Genomic DNA, 25000 nt, shown 5'->3' with positions numbered 1-25000 from the left:
AGAGAGAGAAAGAGAGCGAGAAGGGAGAGAGCAAGAGTGGGTGAGAGAGAGAGTGGGTGAGAGAGGGGGGGAGAGAGAAAGAGAGATTGGGAGAGAAAGAGAGAGTGGGAGAGAGAACGAGAGTGGGAGAGAGAGCGAGAGTGGGAGAGAGCGTGAAAGAGAGAGAGAAAGAGAGATTGGGAGAGAGTGAGAGAGAGAGAGAGAGAGAGAGAGGGGAGAGAGAGCGAGAGAGAGAAAGGGGGAGAGAGAGAGAGAAAGAGAGAGTGAGAGAGAGAGGGGAAGAGAGAAATAGAGAGTATGCGAGAGAGAGAGAGAGAGAGAGAGAGAGAGAGAGAGAGAGAGAGAGAGAGAGAGGGGAGAGAGAGAGAGAGAGAGAGAGCGAGCGAGAGAAAAAGAGAAAAAGAGAGAGTGGGAGAGAGAGCGAGTGGGAGAGAGATAGAGAGTGGGAGGGGGAGAGTGAGAGAGAAAGAGAGAGTGGGAGAGAGAGTGTGTGTGAGAGAGAGGGAGAAAGAGAGTGGGAGGGAGGGAGAGAAATCGTTAATGATGCTATATGCATACAAATTCACAAAATCAGGCATTGTAATATAAATTATTAAAATGCAAAAATGTGATCATTAGTTAAATAACGTATTATCATAAATGATTATTATTACGTTGCTGTTATCATCATCATCGTCATCATTCTGAAATGATATATAATACTGGTGCATGTTGTTCTGATATAAAACAATGTCAACATCTCCAATATGACTCCAGTAGCATATCTTCCATGACAATACACCCTCTGTGGTGATAAGAGTCAGTGACCCAGAACACTAGTCATAGAGGATATCAGATGCTGCTCTGGCACAATGGGTTTGTCTCCCTTCATTTATAGAAAACAATAAAAGCAATTTAACGGGAGTAAGATTTTAAAGCTCCCTTTCCAAAGTGTACATTTACTCAGTGGCAGACTTATTAAATGTATCTCCTTCATTAGAATAAAAAAAACCTGCAAACAACCATAACAGTTGATGACGGTTTGTCTTGATTGGACTTAGCCTGCAGGTCACAAAAGAACCTCGCCATTAAAATAGACCTTTATTCCCGGCACCACGTCACAAAGGCGAAAAAGGTTTTTTAAAGTGTTGTGATGTTGGGTAATGAGCCTCTGTCTGAATTATCATTGGTGAGAAGACATGGTTATGAAATGCCTGAGCTGCCACTTTCTTTCCTGTAATTATAGGTTAGCTTGCAGACCCTTCAATGAGCATTTACAGCACTGCCTCCAGTGCAATAGTGGCAGCTTAAATCTCTCTCTCTGACACACACACACACACACACACACACACACACACACACACACACACACACACACACACACACACACACACACACACACACACACACACACACACGTAATAGGATGTATATTTATAGTGTTAAGATTCCGTCATCTTCTTTTTTATCCTCTCCTCTCCCCCCACCAGGTACGGCAATATATAATTTTATCTAGTCTTTTCCTATTTATTGTTTATCAGCAAAATGCTAAACAATACAAACGTAGTTGCCAGCCTCCCTTAGTATGCCAATCAAAGCACGGAACGGGACATTTGTAATCACAATAGCCCAGTACCTTTCAATTACGGCCGGGCACATTTAAAACCATTCCAATTTCATTCCTGTTTAACGCTTTTGTAACCATTTCAGGTCTAAATGCTCAGAAATGTTCCATTCGAAATCAGGAATGAGCATTAAAAAGAGGGGGAGAGAATGGACTGGTGGGTTTCTCCAGCCCGTACCTAATTGCTGTTTCAGAATGCGCACTGCAAAGGGGCATTTCATTAATCATTTAATCACGTCCCTCGCAGGAAGAGGGAACTAATGCTGCAAATACCCTTGTCATTTCAATGCTCATAATGCTATCTTATGCACTTGATGTATGGCGTGTGTTATAAATTACAGCTACTTCAAAAGCACCAAGTGGGCTGGCCCGCTATCCCTGAAGATTCTTAATTTCCCCCCCCCCCCAAAAAAAATCTTTATTAAGTTTCCCTGTCATCGACAGACAAGCAGCCTGTGTTTTTTCTCTCTCCTGTTAGAGGGGGGGGGGGGGTTGTGAATTAGCTGCAGAAGGCCTCTTGATATTCCTCCGACCATTTTTTCAAATGATCCCTTTTTTGTCTTCCTCTTCCTCTTCTGCTGGCCAGTTGGCAAGGCGATTACAAACAGATTACGGCCTGCATGTGAAATATTAGAATGGCTAGCGCTGCTACTATGCATTAATATGAAAGGAGGACATAGAGAGAGAGAGAGGGTGTAAGAGAGTGAGAGTGACATAGAGAGACATAGAAAGAGAGGTGGTGTGAGAGGGAGAGATTGACAGCGAGAGAGATGCAGAGAGAGTGAGAGAGAGTGAGAGAGAGAGAAAGCGAGAGAGAGAGAGACAGGTTATCCGTCGTCGTCACCAGAATATCCCCCTAATGAGCCGGGCCCAGTCAGACTCAGAGCAGTACAAACAGAGAGGTGAGGGAGGGAAGGGAGGGAGGCCGGACACCTTCACAAAGACAGCTCTGAACAAACATTTCTGGGGCCACCCCGTAATTTATGGGTCACTTTACAGGCATATTGATTTTTGTTTTGAGAGGGGAATAACCAATGTGATGGGTCCAATAGCACAGGAAGGCAGAGAAACAGAGAGAGAGAGAGAGCTGGGGAGATTGACAGATGGAGGGATTCAGGGACAGCGAGGCCACGCTAATACAGTGGTGTGTTGTGTATAGCAGGATTTTCTAGACAAAAACAAAGCCTCACCGCCCATTAAGACAAATATATACACTATATACTGAAATTATACACTGAGAGTTCTAAGAGCCTGCTAATATACGTTCAAGCACATATACAGTATGGTGTGCCTAATTGTCCATGTGTCCTATCACAGCTTCGTCGACCCAGACCCTTCATGCTAGCTAGGCTGGGGCCTCTCTCCACCCTGACTGTCTAGCATGGCGCAGAGTAACACAAACACACATTGCAGACCCACACCAGACCAGACAGCAGCATATGCATAACTAATGTAATGCCCTCAGTTTTAAAGGTCTTGTCACACCCAGCCAGACGTCTGGCAGAGAAGCGCTAAGGGGGCCTATTCGGGGCTTCTTACTGCCTTGTGGGTTTAATTAAGCAACGGTTAGAGACACCCGCAGTCAGGTTAACGTTTCTCTCTCTCTCTCTCTCTCTCTCTCTCTCTCTCTGATGCTACTGCCTGCTGGGTAAGGGGAAAGAGGGGGACATGGCGTCGGAGGGTAGAGAGGGGAAGAGTTAAGTGAGGAGGCAGATAAATTGTCTGTGTAGACGGCGAGGTGCATCGATTTAGGGAGACCCTGGTCTGAGGGGTTGGCGGACGGGGCATGCTGGAGGTTTGGAGGGTGGGTATGAATATATATGGGCTGACAGGCTGAAGGATGTATAATTGGAGACGATAATCAAACGGTAACTAACTCCTCTCAGATGGATGAGAGTGTGTGTGTGTGTGTGTGTGAGATCACAGATGGGAGAGTAAATCAATACAGAACAAGGGAACAGAGCAGGAAGCATTATATAATAATACTAAACAGAATGGGTGAGTAAAATGTACGCGATGTGAATTAATCAAATACTTCTGCATTGATTGCAATGTACAGTACCGTGCTATGCCCACAAAATGTACACATGTCACATAACACTAATCTAAAAGAACAAACCTGGGTTTGAAATGAGTTATTCTCATTCCTGTCAAACCTTCTGTGAAAATATATACGCCACAAAACTATTTGGAAGCACATACACTTACATGCATCGACATGCACGCACAGCCCCCCCCCCCACATACCCGACACCCCCTCGAACACTCCCACGCTAATATTACGTTTGAACTACAGAGCTAACACAACGTGCCAGTCAACCTCTAGGCTAGCTCTCCAGGTGAACACACATAAAAGAGACACTGAAGAGCTATTAAATGCTGATCTTGACAAGTTTCTTCCCCGCAACACAACAAGAGATGACTAAACCCGCCCGCTGCATTAGCCTTTGTTTCCTACCTCCAGCAACCAACCATCAGGCTACCTAGGTTTCCCCCCTCCTCGCGTTCTCCTCTTAAAGTGCCATTTGATTCTGACACCTATTTTATGTCAACCATTTTAAAGTGTGTTTTGTACCTGGCTGTTGCCGAGGAGATGAGCGGCGTCTCGGAAAACATTCAAAAGGCTCTCCCTGACACCGACGACACCTCCTCCAAGGCAAGGCAGACGAGCAGCCATCTTTGTTCTGCCAGGAACACGTTGTCTTTTGTTGCTGTCTGTTTTCATGTGCCGGTTACAGTACATGAACCTCTTGACTCCTCGCAGGCTGGATGCGGAGTCTCACCCAGAATCTTTAAGGCTGTCTTGAAAAGACATTCGTTTGAAGCCGGGTCCCTTTCCACACTACACCAGCTGCCAGAGAATTACCTGCAGCGCCTCTTCCTAGTCTACTAGTGTAAAGTGCATGCCTATCTGTGCAATCCTTTCTTCTACACTGCTCTTAAAAAACATACACAGTCACATGTTTCCTAACCTACCGTGTAACCTATGCCCTAGCCTAAATGAGAAACTAAGCTATAAAGACGCCCATACAGTAAACATACTTAGCCGTGTTTACATGGAAACTCGTGGTACAGTCGCGGGTGGATTCGGTAAGGCAACGTGAACTGAGTGTATGGCGATGGGCCACTGATCCGCTATAGCCACGCAGTCTCCCACACAGCCAAAATCTTTCCCAAGCCGCAAGGGCAAACTTCTCCTCTGCACCAGGGCCTCCAGCAGAATAGATACTGTAACCTTATAGCACTTGAAAATAAAGGAGAGCCGCACACTATAGGAGCACAGATGCAAAAAAAAACATGAAATATCCAACGTTTCGACAGCCAAGCTGTCTTCATCGGGGTATAATCACAAACACTGCGGGATGACTCGTTTGTATAGTGTCAAAAGACACATAGGTGTCGTAACCATGGCCAAGTGTGGCCTAATATCATTGGTAAATTCTCAAATATTAAAATGGCATGCAAAGAACAGCATACAAAAAAACAACAAATGGATAGAATACCATCACAGATCCATTTTAGACGACACAAACAATTACAAAGGCAAAGTCACAATAACCGCAAGAATGGCTTCAGATCAAAGTCTACGTTGAGACCGAGGGGAGCAAGAGCCCCAGGGGATAAGCACACATAACAGCCATAGAAAAGTCATTGTGATAGAAATACACCTGGAGAGAATCAATTCAAAGGAGCGTCTATTGTCGGCGTGTCCATTGAATAGAGGCATGGACATAATGCACAATAAATGTCTTGTCTGTCTGACTCGTGGGGTCTGTAGAGGTGTGTATATTAAGCCGGTCTGGCTTCCAGTCATTTCTCTTTACACAGACACACATTAGCCCTCGTGTACATGCTAGTGCTACAGACGGCTGTGTAATTAACCAAACTTCCGCCGTTGGTTTTGCCTGACCTAAATCCTACAACTCTGGTTTGGCCCTGGTGGGTTTCCATATCATCACAGAACCACAGCGATGGAGTTACAGCACTGTGATGTAAAGGAAGAATCCGCCTCGCCAAAATAGAACAATATCCCAATTTCAAAAGAGTTTTGTGTGGAGTTTACATGGACATTTACACCAGTGGAAACACTCGACGAGATCATTATTTCTCAGTTAATTACAAATCTAATTAGAATATTCCAATGAGCGCTTTGGCCCTTTTCTGCTCTCTTTTCGAATGAAGAGAGAGAAAGAGCCAAGCTTCTCCAGCGAGTGGCAACGTGATAACTTGTGATCTACGGCACGAGCGAACACCTTCCCCTTTTGATGTCTCCCACTGACATCCCAGGCAACAAAGCAGACCAATTACAAATGAGCTAATTAACCAAATTGTTGATGGCGCAGGAAGAGTTCATTCAGTCCGTCGTCGGCGCCATGACAACACTGAATGCAACCATTGTGGGGGCCCCCGCGCGTCAATACAAGTTGCCATTCGTTTTTTGACGCTCTTCACACAAGCCTATCCGGCCCTTTCACGGCAACTCGGCGAGCCGAAGAGGAGATTTGGGTGTCAATCGGAGATCATTTACATCGAGAGTTAATGTAGCCAGCAAGCCTGACAGTCTATACAAACTATGCGTCAAAATGTCCCAATTTGAGATGTGTTTATCTCTTTGTTGGGCCCCCCTCGATTAAGCTCGCAAAGAGCCGCTCTGGTACTGTGGGAAATAACCCAGAGTAGGCCTCTGCGGCTTCATCACTGAGAAACAAAATATGCACAGCAGCTAAACTTGTCTTAGTTGATGAACGACAACTTTTATACCATGGAACATAAGACAACGTTTCTGCTGTGGGAAAGAGGCACGAGAGGCGCTTGGGCAGGGCGACATGAAGCTTTATCGCATATCACGGGGGCCATTGTCTTGGCCTGTGGTTGTTAAACGCAACTGTCATTGAGCTTGTACTTAAAAAAAAAATGTATTAACCCAGGAGACTGTAACGTAATGCACAAGTCATGAAGTAAATTCACAGTGTAAGCTAAGACATGATGATACATGCGGTCGGTCAGTACAGGAAAGGGGAGGTGAGTAAGACACAGCATAGAGAGTACATTCTCAGAGTAAGACCTACTTCAAAAACTGTCCGAAGTCCTCACAGACGCTTTCGCAGCCGGGCCACTTGCACACCCCGTGACCATAGAGGGGGTGGGAGGCTCCACTTTCCTCGTGTAATGAGCTGAGGAGAGAAGAAAGAGAGAGAGGGAGAGAGAGAGGGAGAGAGAGAGGGAGAGACAGGGGGATCAAATGAGAGGGAGAGAAAAGGAGGGCGCGATGGATAGAGAGAGTGAGATGGGGAAAGAGAGAGAGAGAGAGAGAGAGAGAGAGAGAGAGAGAGAGAGAGGTGGAAGGGGAGGGAGAGAGAAGGGGAGAAAGAGATGGGGGGGTGGATAGAGAGAGGGCAAGAGTGAAAGGGAGAGAGGGAGAAAGAAAGAGGCAGGTAGAGTTAGACAGAGGGAGAAAAAAAAGGATGAATCGGAGGTAGAGAGAAGGGTAGACTGGCGTCAGATTCATCAAAAAAGCCATAATGGCTTGAGGCTGCTGGTGGCTGTCAGGTTACCATCAGCAACAAGCAGGTCAAAGCAGGTCAATTCAGCCCTGTTCTATTGAATAGTTCAACTGCCAAGCCTGCTAGGTGGAGGGAAGGAGCCTAATTAATCCAAGGATGGAAGTTACTGTCTGCATCTGAAATAGCACCCTATTCCCTATAAAGGGCACTACTTTTGGCCAGAGCCCATGAGGCTCTTGATGCTCTGGCTAAAGGTAGTGCACTATAAATGGAATAGGGTTTTCCTAATAACAGAAGGGAGAAAAGATGAGGCCTAGCAATATGATTAACATCTGATTATTGATCTAGAGGTTTAGCTATCCCCAATGTTATTGCAAACCCCTTAAACAATGTGTGAAAAACCATCCAGCCAACCCATTTACAGAGGGACCAATTTTCTTTTCTTATTTTCCCAACCCCAATTTCTTCATCTTGTAAAGCGATCAGCGGAGGGCTTTCAAGTAAACATGAAAAATCCAGACAGCCATATAATTTTCATCATGAGATGAATGTAATTCATGTTATTTTGAGGACAAGAGGGGGTCCTGCTTGGAAAATGGCACCCGAATAAGTTTACGACCCCGAGTAGACAGCACATCCTATTAAAAGTGACGGTTTAACCTTCCGGCTCCACTTGTTTCTGTATTTGGGGGTTTGGAGGGTGTGTGTGTGTTTGTGTGTCGGTGTGTGTGTGAGCGCTCACACATGGTTTCTACAGACAGGCTTTCCCTCCATCGATCCACTGTGTGTTAGTAAGCATGTCTCCTTGACAATACGCCGCGTTCGGGGGGACACTAACAGATCAAAGGTGTTTTCTTTCTCTTATTTTCCCTCCCTCCCTCCTCCTCCTTCTCCTGTTTTTGTTTCTCCTCTAGGGGGACGTCTGCCTTCTAAAGACATCTTTTTCAATTCCCCGTTTAGTGGCGGCATCAGATAGCATCGACTTGAAACCAATTACACAACACATCCAGCTCCCCTGTAATCTCCCCACACCGCTACACCACGCCACGTTCTTTGTATGGCGCAGGAAAGAGCCTTGAATAATGCATACAACCAGATAGGCAGATATGCGAACGTTGTTTTCTTACAGTCGGAACCACAAACAAAGGCTGCATCGCAAAAGGATAAACACTCGAAACTACCACCTTGGCATCACGTATTCTGTTTACATGACAAGAGGTAAGGTAAGGTGATTTCAAAAGAGAATCGCCACTAAATCCTTCATGTGCAAGGCGGTTACCTTCGCTTTCTGCTCGCACAGCTGTGTATGGCTGCCGGCGTCTTCTTCTCCTTGCTTTTGATATAGTGTAAGCAACTGTGTTACAATAGCATCCTACGCTGTCCCTAGGGAGGCCGAGGCTGGAACATTACCAAGACACTAATAAACTATTGAACAAACAAACAAAACATCTTGTTCAACCCGGCAGGAACAAATGTTGTTTTCCCCCCCTCAGTTTCTAAACGGAGACAAATACTCTGATCGGTTGTTTCTATAGATAGATATTAAATGTATTTGTACACTATTGAAAGCCATAAAACAACAAACAACTACCAGCCGACAACGAGCTTTTTTGTGTCGTCCTAACTTTTGTGTCTACAATGTGTTGTGTAGTGGGTGGCGGACGAGTAGCTCACTTTCCGTACCTCTCCCGTTCCCGTTCCCTCTCTCGCTCCCTCTCCCTTCTGGAATTGAGTGCGGGAGACTGGCCGTTGGCGATGGAGTGGTGGGCGATGGGAGGAGACGCTTTGGACGGGGTGGAGGAGGTAGTCGAGGAAGAGTTGGTCGTGGTCAGGTCCAGGCCGCCGCCGCCGACGCTGTGTTTGATGTCGTTGTCCTCCATGTTGTGGCCGCCGGTCACGTCCTTCCACAACTGTTGGAGATCCGCTGGGCTCAGTCCAGCTGGGAGAGGGGAGAAACAGAGGACCAACACAGTTACAATACAGTTACGCACACACACTACAATGCCTCGAGCTGATTGTCTTGTAGACTACGTCAACACAGAGTCATCAACAAACCAACAGAAATAGCTTCCTCCTGTTTACTGCAGTCCTTCATCTCTAACTCAGGATTCGTTTTTTTTTTAAATCAAAAGACACACGGCTACACAGAGATTAACTGGGATGATCTCTTGTCAGCGGTTCTACTTAATAAGAATGCAGTGTTCCAATGAAATCTACAGGGAACCACGGGCATTGATCCACAATGGCTGCCACTGGATTACAGTCACAGAGAAAGCAGAATTCAGTTAGCACAAATGATATTATCTAGCTAGATAAGCAGACATTGTCCTTTTGTTTCAGCCTCACACCGGCAATTGACCCCCCCTTCGTTTTGTTTCTTCCTAGTTGTTGTTGTTGTTGTTTTCACGCCCCCTCCCTGCCATTTTGGTAAACACGTGTTTACTTCTTGGCAAAGGCGAGAGAAAATGGAAGCGGCTCCTCTTGTCTCTTTTCTTCACTGCTTACTGTGAGGCAGGCAGTAAACAACAACAACAACAACGCAGAGAGGGAGGGGTGAGCAGGGAGCGAGGGAATAGAGGGAGAGCGAGAAACGCTCACAGACACAGGAAGAGACAGAGAGACAGGCTGAGCTGAGCGAGAGAAAGAGGTAGTAACAAAAAGGGAAGACAAACCAAGAGAAAGTAAGATAGAAACAAAGAGGGAAATAGAAAGAGAGCTGGAGAGAGTGAGCGGTGTGGGCACCAGCAGTCACATGCAATATAGCCCCCCCCCCCCCCAGCCCCAGAACCCCTGAAGCCCCAGGCTCTCTCCCCTTCCCCCTCCTCTCCCCCTTCACTTCCTCCAGCCACCCTCTTACCTGGTGGCATGGTCTGCCCGGGGAGGGCTGCCTGTCCTGGGGCTGGGGGCAGGGAGAGCAGGCCCTGGCGCTGCATGTTGAGCAGGTGCTGCTGCTGCTGGAGCTGTTGCATCTGGAGGAGTTGCTGCCGGAAGACGAGCTGCTGGGTGGCAAGCTGCTGCTGATGCTGCTGCTGCTGCTGCTGTTGCTATAGTGAAGATGAGCAGGAGGAGGAGGAGGAGGAGTGGAGGAGGAGAGGAGCACAAATTACACAAATTAGCAAGAAAGTGGGCACCCACACTGAAGACGAGGATGCTTCCATTGCCGATGCTGCTGCTTCCATGATCTTAACTACTGCCTGTCTCTCTTCCTCTTTCCTTTCTCTCTCTTTCCTCGCCTTGTTTTTTTGCCTAGTTCCTGTTCTATTCTGTCTCCTCCTCTTGCTGAACGAGGCAAAGCTAGGCACACTGGGCTAATAGACTGGCGGACTGCACTCGCCACTCCAGACTGCTATGAGACGAGTCTTCTGTATGATATTAAGCCCTGGGTAATCCCTTCCCCCCCACAGCTGATAGTTAATTGTCTTCCATTTGCTGATGGTCTATTACAGCTTATGGGGCCGAGAGGAACTCGCTAGGAGATTTACAGCTACTGAGCACACCAGCGTTATCCCCCTCCCTGCCCCTCTCCCCACACCCTCCCAACCTTGTTTACCACGGGACCAGACAGACAGACGATTGCGTAAGCCCGAGCAAAACGGCATCAACAACAACAACAACAACAGCCAAAGCAACCACAGAAAAACAAGCAGGAGAGGAAGGGGAAAAAGCCCTGACTTTTGTGGCTTAATCAAAACCGTACTATTACAGACAGAAACACAACTACAATTCTGAACTAGAAGCTGGCGTTATTGCAGGCGCCGATCAGACGGCTAACTGTGTATTACCATGGTGTAATGCGTTTCTATAAGGGTAAACATGCCAAGAACCGAGCCTCATTTCATTACCAGTTTAGTCCTCAGTGGGCTGTGGATGAGATCTCTGGTGGTCTATTAGGAAACATGGAGCTATCGTACAACTGGCTCTGTTAGCTCTACATCTCTCTGCACCTCTGCATCTGTATCTCTCTCTCTCTCTCTCTCTCTCTCTCTCTCTCTGTCACTCTCTCTCTGTCTGCCTCTCTTTTCCCTCCACTATTTTTCTACTATCAGATTCCATTGTAACACTCAAGGGAAGGCTTGTTGTTGTCGGAGAATCTTGCCAATAATTAAAAGACCAAGGTGGCCATCGAGTTGTGGAGAGACACTCCTGAGGATATGTGTGGAGGAAGTCACACTTCACAGAGAGACAAGCTGCAGTGGAAGACCCTTCCCTTTCTAGCCTGCGGGGGGGGGGGGGACAGACAAAACTTGTGATGCGCTCACTGGAAAACAGGCTGCATAATGGATCAAGTCATGTGGATTGGACCCGCCGTCTCTGGAGAAATAAGGGAGCAATTTCTATTCCATATTTGATGGCGACGGAGGGCTGAAAATTCTATCCACAAATCCAAACAGAAACAAAGCCTCCGGGAGGTCAGCAGCAGCTTCCTGTAGGGTCTGCATAATGGGCTGCTTGAACAGACAGAGAGAGAGAGAGAGAGCGATCGGAGGGAGGGAGGAGGGAAGAGAGAGAGCGATGGAGGGAGGTAGAGAGAGAGAGAGAGATGGAGGGAGGTATGAGGGAAGAGAGAGAGCGGGAGAGAGGTAGAGAGAGAGAGAGGGAGAGAGGTAGAGAGAGTGGGAGAGAGAGAGAGAGAGCAGGAGAGAGGTAGAGAGAGAGGGAGAGAGTTAGAGAGAGAGAGAGATGTGTCTGGGAAAAGGTGTCTGTGATACCTTTTCTTGATCAATTTAACTGCTTTCCACATGTTTTGTTTAGATGTGGCCCCGACGCAGCGTGCTACGATGTTCGGCTCCTATGACAGACTGCGAGCCTCGCCCGGTAGACTGGCGGGCTGTCAGTGTGATTTATGAGCGCGTCACACTCTAACTTTTCTGCTGCTCGCCACTAGGCCCAAACCCACAGAAGCAGTTCATTAATCAGCAGACCCTGTGACTCGGTCCTGTCTCTCTCTATCGGCTCAAACTGGGCTTTTTTAGCTATTTAACGTCACGTCCTTCCATTTACATGTTTTAGAAGGAGGGAGAGAACCCCCCCCCCTCTCCCCCGGCGGTAGATAACAAGTGCCAGTCCTCAGTCCATCAAACACACACTCAGGCACGTACAGTACACATCCAGTAACACTGGGAGAACCACTAGCTGAAATTAGAGAACACTAGCTTTGGATTAGCTAGCTTGCTCTGTGGAATCCCAGAAACATGGGACGGTCTCCCCAAAACTAAGGCTGCTAACCTGGAAGACTGAACTGAGTGAGACAGCCTGCAGGACATCATCTAGACTTGTTCCCTGCTTGTCTTGCCTCCCACACGCAGGCCATTCCGGGTGTGAAATAAGATACCCACCTCTTTTGCTTGCTTTCCAGGGTGCTGCTGTTGTAAAAGCTGTAGGTGTAGCTGCTCCTGTTGTTTCTTATAAAACTCCTGCAGATGTTGCTGGGAGGGGAAGAAAGAGAGAGAGACGATGATTAAAAAAACATTCCAGGTGACCCAGGAGAATGTCCATATTGTCTTCTGGCTATGTAAATAGACATTGGCAAATGCTTCTTTTCTCTTGGTGTCATTGGTACGGCGTGTGACGTTTTGGACCGTTGAAAGCCTCGATTTACTAAGACAGAGTATATTGACCATATGGTATAATACTGTAGCAATGTGTTTGTAAGGTTCATGAGGAGTCTGTTCTCATACTAGAGCAGCAGCAAAAAGAGCATTTGCCAAGGTTCTGACATGTAATTCATTTTGTATTTTATTTTGGGAAAATGAGGTGCCACAACAACACCCACACATGTTGGTTACGAATAACACACAGTAGAAGTGCCATAAATAATCGTATTCATTTTCTAGCAGGGGACACACATACTGTAGTCTCGCTCTCCCGCCATGTCTTCTCCATATGGACTTTAAATGGCCTCGCACAGTACTGGAGGGGGCACAATTAATCATATTAACTAGAATACAGTTTTTGGTCTAATGTCTTGACAGGCACTGAAATGCAGCACACTCGAAGGACCCGGATTCATCACTCTAAAAGTAATGCGTTTAACACACATCACAACACAACATCCACTCTCTGCTGTCTATGCGACTCTCAGTGACTCCTGAAGAAAGAGTAGATACAGCAGGGTAAAATGTCTTCTAAAGAATATAAATTGCAATCAGTTTCTAGCCTGCCTGGGACATCTTCCTGAAACTGACAGCTTTTACCTTTCCCAAGGGCTCCCAGGAAATAGACCCGCGGAGGGATACAGGTAATTGGTTGTGACACGTGGTCAAAGTGGTCACTTCTCGTCTCTCTTTTCTAACTGTGTCAAGGGCGCAGGGGGCATGGATGTACTGTACCTTATGTGTGGTGGGTATACAGTGCTACACAGGCAGTGTGTGTGTGTGTGTGTTTGCGTGTGCGTGTGCGTGTGTGTGTGTGTGTGTGTGTGTGTGTGTGTGTGTGTGTGTGTGTGTGTGTGTGTGTGTGTGTGTGTGTGTGTGTGTGTGTGTGTGTGTGTGTGTGTGTGTGTGCTGTAACTCCCATTGACTTCTCATGGGACATCACATAGAGAAAATAACATTTGGGTTGGTATTATCATTCAATGACCAGCAGACATGATTCAAAGCATCGCAGATAGAATGTCCCTGGCCACTCTTTGGTTCAATGGATGCAGGCATTATGTGACCATCGCATGTAACTGTGCGTGTATGCCTGTGTGACTACGTGTGTGTGTCTAGGTGGATGCCTCTCGGTGTGTATGTGGTTGTGTGGGTGGGTGTGTTACTGTGCGTGTCTCTCTGTGTCTATCTACTAGGTGTTTGTGTATGTTAGGTACCTGCTGCAGCATCACAGCCTGCTGCTGTTGGAGCAGGGCCTGGAGCTGCTGAGGGGATAGGACCTGCTGCTGGAGGATCTGCTGCATCTGCTGGGGGGTGATCACCTGGGGACTCATCATGGCCACCGACACTGGCACCTGGAGGGAGGGTGGGTGGGTGAGAGAGAGAGAGAGAGAGAGAGAGAGAGAGAGAGAGAGAGAGAGAGAGAGAGAGGGAGAGAGAATGCGTCAGGGTCTGGCTGGCCTCAGAGCCCACTGGGAGCATGGTAATTGGGGACCAAAAGGTAGAGAAAGCATGTCTCCCGTCACCCTTGTGCTGAGCGACTCTGTGCTGAAGGATGGATGGGTGCTGTGCCTTTGTGTTTCCTTGCCTTATTTTTGACAGTCCGCCCGCTGGGAGAAGAGAGGGATTTAAATAGACGTATACCCTAATTAGCTGAACCCTTGAACCGCCTTAGGCATGCCTATCAGTGGCGGCCATTGTGAAACAGCAGGAAAATGCACAACTCCAAAGTTGATTAAAATAACACAGTTGAAGTGGACACTTGGTATGCACAATCAGCATTCCAGCACCCAGACAACCCTGAGGTTAGAGATCACTCAGAAAGAGCCTTGGAGAGACAGGGAGGGAGAGGATTCTTCGAGAAACTTGCTCTGAGAGAGTTGGTGCTAGTTGGTGCTGGAAGGACAATTCTGTTCGTGGAATTACCAGCTGCCGTTCTGCAGCGCATAGAAGTTTTTCTACTTCTTCACTCTCACGAAATGGCAGCCAGAGGCGCAATTCTTCCTCGACTGAAGTGTCATCTTGAAAAACCTATGTCATTTTTTAGGCGATAAGAATCATTCAATTACTAGCTGCTGTCAAAACTGCTCGAGAGAACTTCACCAAAACAAAACAAAGATATATATTTCTCAGCCAAAGTCTAATTTATTTTATGTGACCTTTATTTAACAAGGCAAGTCAGTTAAGAACAACTTATTTACAATGACGGAACAGTAGGTTAAATGCCTTGTTCAGGGGCAGAACCACAGATTTATACCTTATCGGCTCGGGGATTTGATCTAACAACCTTTTGGTTACTAGCCCAACGCTCGAACCACTCGGCTACCCTGCCGCCGCATGCAGTGCCTTGCGAAAGTATTCGGCCCCCTTGAACTTTGCGACCTTTTGCCACATTTCAGACTTCAAACATAAAGATATAAAACTGTAATTTTTTGTGAAGAATCAACAACAAGTGGGACACAATCATGAAGTGGAACGACATTTATTGGATATTTCAAACTTTTTTAACAAATCAAAAACTGAAAAATTGGGCAAATTGGGCGTGCAAAATTATTCAGCCCCTTTACTTTCAGTGCAGCAAACTCTCTCCAGAAGTTCAGTGAGGATCTCTGAATGATCCAATGTTGACCTAAATGACTAATGATGATAAATACAATCCACCTGTGTGTAATCAAGTCTCCGTATAAATGCACCTGCACTGTGATAGTCTCAGAGGTCCGTTAAAAGCGCAGAGAGCATCATGAAGAACAAGGAACACACCAGGCAGGTCCGAGAAACTGTTGTGAAGACGTTTAAAGCCGGATTTGGATACAAAAAGATTTCCCAAGCTTTAAACATCCCAAGGAGCACTGTGCAAGCGATAATATTGAAATGGAAGGAGTATCAGACCACTGCAAATCTACCAAGACCTGGCCGTCCCTCTAAACTTTCAGCTCATACAAGGAGAAGACTGATCAGAGATGCAGCCAAGAGGCCCATGATCACTCTGGATGAACTGCAGAGATCTACAGCTGAGGTGGGAGACTCTGTCCATAGGACAACAATTAGTCGTATATTGCACAAATCTGGCCTTTATGGAAGAGTGGCAAGAAGAAAGCCATTTCTTAAAGATATCCATAAAAAGTGTTGTTTAAAGTTTGCCACAAGCCACCTGGGAGACACACCAAACATGTGGAAGAAGGTGCTCTGGTCAGATGAAACCAAAATTGAACTTTTTGGCAACAATGCAAAACGTTATGTTTGGCGTAAAAGCAACACAGCTCATCAACCACAACACACCATCTCCACTGTCAAACATGATGGTGGCAGCATCATGGTTTGGGCCTGCTTTTCTTCAGCAGGGACAGGGAAGATGGTTAAAATTGATGGGAAGATGGATGGAGCCAAATACAGGACCATTCTGGAAGAAAACCTGATGGAGTCTGCAAAAGAACTGAGACTGGGACGGAGATTTGTCTTCGAACAAGACAATGATCCAAAACATAAAGCAAAATCTACAATGGAATGGTTCAAAAATAAACATATCCAGGTGTTAGAATGGCCAAGTCAAAGTCCAGACCTGAATCCAATCGAGAATCTGTGGAAAGAACTGAAAACTGCTGTTCACAAATGCTCTCCATCCAACCTCACTGAGCTCGAGCTGTTTTGCAAGGAGGCATGGGAAAAAAATGTAGTCTCTCGATGTGCAAAACTGATAGAGACATACCCCAAGCGACAGCTGTAATCACAACAAAAGGTGGCGCTACAAAGTATTAACTTAAGGGGGCTGAATAATTTTGTACGCCCAATTTTTCAGTTTTTGATTTGTTAAAAAAGTTTGACATATCCAATAAATGTCGTTCCACTTCATGAATGTGTTCCACTTGTTGTTGATTCTTCACAAAAAAATACAGTTTTATATCTTTATGTTTGAAGCCTGAAATGTGGCAAAAGGTCGCAAAGTTCAAGGGGGCCGAATACTTTCGCAAGGCACTGTATCACTTCTTGTTCAATTCTTCATGCCTGGTATTTAAACATATACATATATATATATATATATATATATATATATTACAATGATTGGAATGAAAACAAACGCTGGGATGAGTTTGTTTACTCTGCTATGCTGCCGAATAAAGGAATTTGAAACTTTCACTGACACCTGTTGGGGACACGGTTTAATCTGAAAGTGTTATTTTTGACTGCAAGGGCTTTAGGCATTTTCATATTCTATTACACAGGCTCCGATATGACACATCCAACCATTGCAGATGCAGAATAGTGTACCAAATAGTATCGTATGCTAAGATAAGGTGAATTAAATCTCTTGCAGGCGTCTTTATAGAATAGGACTATACTGAATATTACGGTATGTAGTTGTGGGCATTCCGTGGCCTTCGCTAATTGCGACATCGTTTAGCGCATAGTTGCTATGACAGTATACGATGACGGCGTGACAGTGAGGGCCAATAAGACCCTCCTGTCCCCCTAACGTCTAACGCTACTGTTTAATCAAGCTGCTTGATTACTTTCCATACATCTCTCCCTGTATCCCCCCCCCCTTCCCATCTCTCAGGCCTTGACACGTCTTTGTTTTGCTCTTCTCTCCTCTCCTCAGCCCAGGTTCCCCTCTTTGATTAGCAGAGACATTTGCATGGTCACTACACATTTTTCATTTTAGAAGTCATTATGCATTAGCGCTCCTGATCGCCCAGCTTGACTAATCCTGATGAACTGAAAATCACAGCTGAAGGTCAAACTCCATCCCCAGCCCCATCCTCCTCCACCCCACCCCACCCCACCCCACCGCACCGCCACATTCATATTCAAACAAATCCTAGCCTGCCACCATTGTTCATTAGGGTCTTAGAGAGAGTGTGTGTGTGTGTGTGTGTGTGTGTGTGGGCGGGCGCGAGTGTGTATATGTGAAGGCTGTTGTGTTATAGCAGGAGCCTCACTCTCTTCTGCACTTCGTTGAGGAGACACAAAAGAAAGTGGCCGAACAAAGCAACAAAAGTCACAAACGAAACATCTGCATGTGACTAAATGCGCCGTGCTTCCACCGTCAGTGTTATTAAACCTTAGGATACATCTGAGACGTGTAATTACACCGGGGGCCACCCCGTTGAATTGTGGGGGACAGGATGACAATGCTTTCATTTAAACCCATTAATTGGCTGCTTGAATGAGGATCCTGTGGTTAATGTGGTTGACAAATGGGGGAACCTGGTGTGAGTCTGGGTTTTGAAATGTAAACCTGTAAATAGTGAAAAGACACAACCACACAAGACCACATAATGAATCACTACACCACTAAACACCATGTAGTCTGTAAGCCCATGAACGCTGACAGGGAAAACAAGGGGACTCAAAAGCCAAAACAGGCAACAAATGAAGTCAAGGAAGTGGCTTTCCCGCATTCATTAGCTTTTTAGCTCGAGGGTGATGGATGATAATCATCTTCGTTTCATCGCTCTTCCCCAAACAAAAAGAGAGGCAGGCGAGGCGGAGGAGGGGAAGGCCCCGGCCCTTGGTCCATTGTTGAAGCCCCAACACAAAGCTAATTCCAGGGATTTAACTGAATGCTTTTCTGCTTGACGTATCAGAGCCTCCAAGATGAAAGACGATAGATAAGTAATTGCTCTCCTGGTTCTTATTCTTCACTGACAACCCGTACATTTAATTTTACACGAGTTCATTTACATTTTCGAGTATATGACATGATAATTGCCGGAATATAACACCTCCATTCCGCAGAATACCGCAACCCGGGCCGGTTGATTGACAAGAGCAGTGGATTGAAAGGAACACAGGCTGAATTGCTTCCCCTTGAAATGATTTTGCCACGAAGGGACAAAAGTAACGAGCATTTACAGGGACCGTCGCGTCATAAACACGGGCAGACAACGAACGGTCCTCTCGCGCACAGGATCAGACCACCACCATGACATCCAACAACGCTAGGCTAGCTAGCTAGCTCCTCTGTCATCCCAAAGGAACCACGCTACCAATCGACTATGACAACAACAACGAAAAACTTAACGGGATTCCTTAAATCATTCGAAAATGAGCTTCAGTTCAGGATGGTAACCGGGGGGGGGGGATTCCTTAAATCATTCGAAAATGAGCTACAGTTCAGGATGGTAACCGGGGGGGGGGGGGCGGTAATAACAGAAATGGATCTTTATAATCTGTTTACATGTGCAAATTGTTCCCAAATGGTCCTACTCCCAATCCTCAAAAATAACACATCATATCATTGGCATGTAGGTTAACAGGATACTAAACAAAACAACACACGGTATGGTATTCAAAGCAGACTCGGGCGCTCTCTGTTCGCTCACTATATGTTGATTTCCTTTGCCTTACGAAAGCAGAGGAAGGCATATAAGGAAAGACGACGACTATCAACTTGAACTTTGGAGGCCGTGTGGTTTGCTGCTTAGCTCCAAGGTCTGAGTGCAGAACAAAGGACCTTTAAATTGGATCCTGATGAGAAAACATTGGCTGCCCCTCACAAGAACAAGCACATCATTAAGGTGCTCTCTCTCGCTCGTCACACACCCGAGTCAAGAGAACGAACAAGCCTCTTCACAGCTGCAAAAAGGTCAACTTCTTCTCCGGAGAGAAGTGATCAGGCACCTCTAGACGCCAAGGCAGCAGTTGCGGTTTATTTCCGGTGAGAGGCCTCGTATTTTGTTTGATTTGACTGAGAATTGTGCGATTAAAAACACACCACCGCTCGGTGGTTCTCTGCATCGAACCAGACCAATGGGCAGATGAATGCACCTTCGGCGATTATACCCACTTGGGCTTATCTCTACGACAAATGGATTTATGATCAAATGACACTAAAGGCCGGAGTCGGAGATATCCCACTGTATCAGAGTTAAAACTTAAACAATTAAGTGGTAAAAAAAAGACGTGAATTTCTCTCAATTTCCCTAGAATTCACTTCCCTAGAATTCACGGTAATAAGTGGGGGAAGTTCCCGATTAGATGTGGGACTGAGGCATAAACAGGGCCGGAGATGGGATGGTGAATGGAGTGAATAACATAAGGGCCTCTTCAGCACTAGCTAAATGGTCTCAGAGCAGCCACAGATACTGTTTAGATAAATACAATGAGAAATGGAGGGGCATCAGGTGGTAATTACTTGAGCTGCTTGGCAGAAACAAGCTTCAGTGTTAATTAAGGTGTTAGACCCATTTTAGCCCAGAGAAGAGAGAGGGATAGAGAGAGGAAAGAGAGAGAGAAATGATGGAATTCCTCCAGTGTCCCCCTCTAATTCATCTCAATCCCGGGCTCCCCAGGGGCCAAGGGCCCCAAACTACAGACTCCCTCTGAGCTGCTGAACTTCTGACCCCTCCAGTCCCTTTTCAGCTGACACTGCTCATTTACTAAACAATTACTGCCAATGGTGGCCAGGCTCTTATTGATAGGGGGGTACTTCTAGGCCAGACCACCAAGGCTGCCTACCAGGCCTCCTTCCCTCCTTGCAAGCTTTGCTTACTTTTCAGAACTTCTCAGAGAAGTGGGCAAAGTGTAATACATAATGCAATTGCCCTTGCTCTTGCTCTTGCTCTTGCTCTTGCTCTTACACACACACACACACACACACACACACACACACACACACACACACACACACACACACACACACACACACACACACACACACACACACACACACACACACACACACACACACACACACACACACACACATACTTTGGATTAGGAGATCAATACTACAGAGTGTCAGGACCAGAGCTAAATAGACTAGCACAGTATGCGACATGCAATCTATCAAAACATAAAGACACCAATTGCATGAAGTCCTCTAATAAAATAGATGTGGGTTATGGTAGATGCAGTAGTCCTTCAAAACATATCTATCTCTGTGTAGATAACCCCGATTCCCTTTTCATTGATGAAGCTGAGGACATGTACTGTGTAACAGTACTATGTGCCAGCAGCATACCACCCTGCATACCCCTGCTGGCTTGCTTTTGAAGCTAAGCAGGGTTGGTCCTGGTTGGTCCCTGGATGGGGACCAGATGCTGCTGGAAGTGGTGTTGGAGGTCCAGTAGGAGGCACTCTTTCCTATGGTCTAAAAAATACTTTAACCCTGGTGTCCTGGCTAAATTCCCAATCTGGCTCTCAAACCATCATGGTCACATCATAATCCCCAGTTTACAATTGGCTCATTCATCCCCCTCCTCTCCCCTGTAACTATTCCCCAGGTTGTTGCTGTAAATGAGAATGTGTTCTCAGTCAACTGACCTGGATAAATAACGGAGAAATAAAAAATAAGGGAAACATATGTCACTACAATAATGTTTATAGTCTCTAGTGGAGAGGAGCAGACACACTGTATTATCACAATAGCTCTCCGTACAGTCTTTACCAGTTGATATTTCCTAGCAGGTATCTTGGTGTGTGCCGTAGTAGCTGGTACTTCTGGAGGGAACAGCCAGTCTGCCTGGTGATGTGCCAGGTACTACAGAGACCACTGGATCAACCGTTTCATCAAATGACACGAGTTAAATTTTCAAGTGCTTCAATGAGCTCAGTGAATTATAGTTCGTCACTTGGAAAGGCTTCCCAACACCTGGTCTGCTACTCGTGCCAGATCTGCGAGTTAGTATCCAATTAACACCCGGGCCAGAATAATCAGATTGCATGTGTAAGGGTCTGGTATAACTCGCTCATTGCTTCCATGCATCTTCTGTCAGAAGGTAAACGTGTTGCTGCTACATCAAAGGTCTGGGGACGTCGCACTTCCTTCATGTTTTCCTCCTCTGCCGCCGCTCGCCTTGGGGTTATATTTCAACTTATTTTGCATCACAATGATGAACCTCCTTTGTCCTCGCAATTTAGCAATCTTGTCCTGTAGGTGTGTGTAACTAACACAGATGGGGGGGGAATAAAATATTGTTTTCTTGTTACAAAAGCATGCAGTCGAGTAAAAAAGTGCTGACACTTTTTTCTCTCCTCCTCCTCCAAAAGTCAACAGAAGGTTTCGTCATGAATAATAACAAAATGTTAGTCTGCGGTGATCATTTTTTTCCTCTCCTACTTTGAGATCCTGCCACTGGCAGGGGGAATGCAGAGCAGATATTAATACAGGGAAATGTGGAATAGCATCCTCCATCCTTAGCCTACGTCCTCAGCCTATATGTCTGTAGCCTTTTCTCGAGAGTTCTGCGTTCCAGATGGGGGACTATAGTCAGATGGATGTTAAGGAAAGTGGCGTAGGGATATTTCACTGTGATGAGATGTATGGTGGCGACCTTTAAAGCAGTGACACCCACAGGATGGCCCAGTGGCCACAGTCTGATTGGGAGGCAGATCTGGAGTCACGGAGAAAGGCAAGAAGTAACATCATATTTATAATACAGCTCCTCTCATCCATAAAACCAACCAACAGCCAACCTGGAACAGTCAGTCATTTTACACAGTTCAGAGTTCAACCACTGTACACTGCATATTCACTCAAGGTGAATTTGGTGGCATGGTACTTGGTGTCATTACTGTTAAACTGCCTTAAAAACATGATATGGACTTGGGTCACGGCTCGGGTTTTTGGGATGGCTGGCGGTTAACCATTAGCTACTAGAGAGTCAGGGAAAGTCAACGAGGAGGGACCTGGGAGTCTGCGATGTCTTCTATGCTAATAGAGCTGAGGGGCAAATCCAATATTAACCTATGGCACGGATATTTTGTCTGGGTTGCATAATGTGAAGAGGCATGGAGGGTCTAGCTAGCTATTCCACCACGGGGTGTCTTTGACACACAGAGTGAAGACCTCCTTTGTTCATCTACAGCTCTGTGCGATCACCTCGTTAATGCCCTTCTTGCACCGCGCGCGCGTGTATGTGTGTGTGTGTGTGTGTGTGTGTGTGTGTGTGTGTGTGTGTGTGTGTGTGTGTGTGTGTGTGTGTGTGTGTGTGTGTGTGTGTGTGTGTGTGTGTGTGTGTGTGTGTGTGTGTGTGTGTGTGTTGGGCAACCCTCTCCAACTGTCTTCAGTGGTGGTCAGCGGATCACCCCCACCTTATTTTATGCTGTATACAACGCTGACATCAACGAGATATATCCTATCACCATGGCAGCCCCTCACTCACCGACACGTACGCGCTGATCCAGCCCAGATACAGCTGTTTACTCAATCCTTCCCCGAACACCCAACGTGCCTCCCACACGGCGCGGCGCCATCGTTATTCAACGCACACGCTATACATGTGTCAGCGTGCCAGGCTTTGCGGTGTACCCAGTGTGCTATATGCACATACATCCCAGGTGAATTGCTAAGGCAGCTCGGGCCTAGTCTACATCAAGGCAGGAGGGAATCATCCTCAGACAATGGAAAACAAACAAGGTAACAAGGGCCTCATTGAGACAATGGAAAACAAACAAGCCAACAAGGGCCTCATTGAGACAATGGAAAACAAACAAGCCAACAAGGGCCTCATTGAGACAATGGAAAACAAACAAGCCAACAAGGGCCTCATTGAGACAATGGAAAACAAACAAGCCAACAAGGGCCTCATTGAGACAATGGAAAACAAACAAGCCAACAAGGGCCTCATTGAGACAATGGAAAACAAACAAGCCAACAAGGGCCTCATTGAAACAATGGAAAACAAACAAGCCAACAAGGGCCTCATTGAGACAATGGAAAACAAACACGCCAACAAGGGCCTCATTGAGACAATGGAAAACAAACAAGCCAACAAGGGCCTCATTGAGACAATGGAAAACAAACAAGCCAACAAGGGCCTCATTGACGGCGTCTGACGACTTGAGATGTTGACTTGGTTCGGGAGAACAATTGTCAGATTGCAAAGGCCTCGGTAAATCCTCCCTTCCCTATTCGTCATCTTGCCCGTCTCTTTAATTGTATCCTAAATGTCAGTGTATAAAATGCGTTCGGGGAGATAATTATTGCCACAGTGAGAGGGAGAGTAGAGCAGTAGAAAAGAGACCAGAGGGTGTTGTGTGCCTTGGGAAATCCTTGTAAGCAGCATGGTGAAGGCGAGGGGATTTACTGGGAGAAATAGGTGTTTATTGAGCGCTCCCATGGGCTTACCGGGTAATGATAGACCTGTCACATTACGCAAATGTGGAAAAGCAGCTTGTGCCGCCACGTCAACACCGCGATGAACCTCCGGATAGAATTAGTCAGGCGAGAGCCTTTAGCCCGTGAATACAAGTAATTAAAATTGCAAGCTGATGCGTTTATATGCTTGTGTACTAAATAATCTACAGTGTATCGTCTTCCCTGCTCTTAAATACCGGAAAACGCTGGGATTTATCAGTGACTTAGACGCGTATAAGCAGTAAGCAGGCCTGTCACACTCATATTAATCCATTCCATGTTTCTAGCTGCTTTAATAAGACAAGGGGATCAATTTCTCTGATACCTGCAGAGGAACACATGCAGTTAGTTTTGCTAGTGACTCAATCAAGACAGGTACTATTGAAGCGTGGGAGTTCTGGAGCTTTTCCGGCCTTGTAATCCAGGTAAATAAAGATTGTTGGGTAAACTCAACTGGAATGATAGGCGATACCGTTCCATAAAAGTGTTCCATATGAGCATTTGACAGTGTCATTGCGAATCTCTTGGGCGGCGTGGGCCCTGAATAGTTACATCATTGAGTGAGTGTGCGTTTTAAATGATAAAATAGAAAATATGAACAATAGAAGAATAGAAAGTCAAAATGGTGGATTCAGAAATCAAATCATACAGCTAAGAGGGACCAAACCAAAGCGACCCAGTGACGTTGAGTTGACATACACCTGAACCTATGCTACTACCTCTCAACAAAGACCTTCCATCTGGACATTAAAACAAAGAGGTGAAGACATCGATAAAGGACGGATCAACAGATGGATTAACCAGAGTCACTACACGCTGCTCACACGGCCCCCCGATTCATATTGATTCATATCGCTAACATGAGGAGGATGGGAGTAAGCAAATGTAAATATTCAATATTTACCATTCTCTGCTGTTATTAGAGCCGGTGGATCAGTCATAGACCAGCTGTTAGTGCTATCACAGAGACTTACCCCCATCCGATACTATTCCCCACTCCTCACAAGTATTTCAGAAGTACAGCAATTTGCAGATCACTCACTGGGTTGTGAAACCCATTATTTTCTGCATGCAGTACACCCAACTGGAGAAACGCTATGGACCTAACAATAGTGCATAGAAATACAGAATAGAGCGCCTTTTGTATGATAAACAATGAATATCTTCAAACTGACAGTAATGCTAATTTATAGGCACGAAACACAAAAGAAAAATGATCCAT

The 25000-nt window shown here is 46.0% G+C and overlaps 1 protein-coding gene across 7 annotated transcripts in view; it reads right to left on the bottom strand.

The window, feature by feature from the left end:
- LOC135514769 (forkhead box protein P2-like) overlaps positions 1-25000 on the bottom strand; it is a 114408-nt gene that overhangs the window by 19632 nt on the left and 69776 nt on the right. For 2 of the 7 annotated variants that reach the window (XM_064938340.1, XM_064938342.1), the window contains exons 6-11: positions 13916-14053; positions 12958-13017; positions 12444-12533; positions 9965-10151; positions 8782-9046; positions 6673-6777 (exon numbers count right to left, since the gene is read on the bottom strand). In XM_064938340.1, the coding sequence (XP_064794412.1) occupies positions 6673-6777; positions 8782-9046; positions 9965-10151; positions 12444-12533; positions 12958-13017; positions 13916-14053 (845 nt within the window). The remainder of the gene's footprint in view (positions 1-6672; positions 6778-8781; positions 9047-9964; positions 10152-12443; positions 12534-12957; positions 13018-13915; positions 14054-25000) is intronic. The other 5 variants (XM_064938341.1, XM_064938343.1, XM_064938345.1 and 2 more) reach the window with 3 other exon arrangements.

The sequence above is a fragment of the Oncorhynchus masou genome, chromosome 26 (genome assembly GCF_036934945.1).
Source record: "Oncorhynchus masou masou isolate Uvic2021 chromosome 26, UVic_Omas_1.1, whole genome shotgun sequence".
Classification (NCBI taxonomy): domain Eukaryota; kingdom Metazoa; phylum Chordata; class Actinopteri; order Salmoniformes; family Salmonidae; genus Oncorhynchus; species Oncorhynchus masou.
Note: the sequence above shows the minus strand (reverse complement) of the source record. Positions and strands in the feature narration are given on the sequence as shown.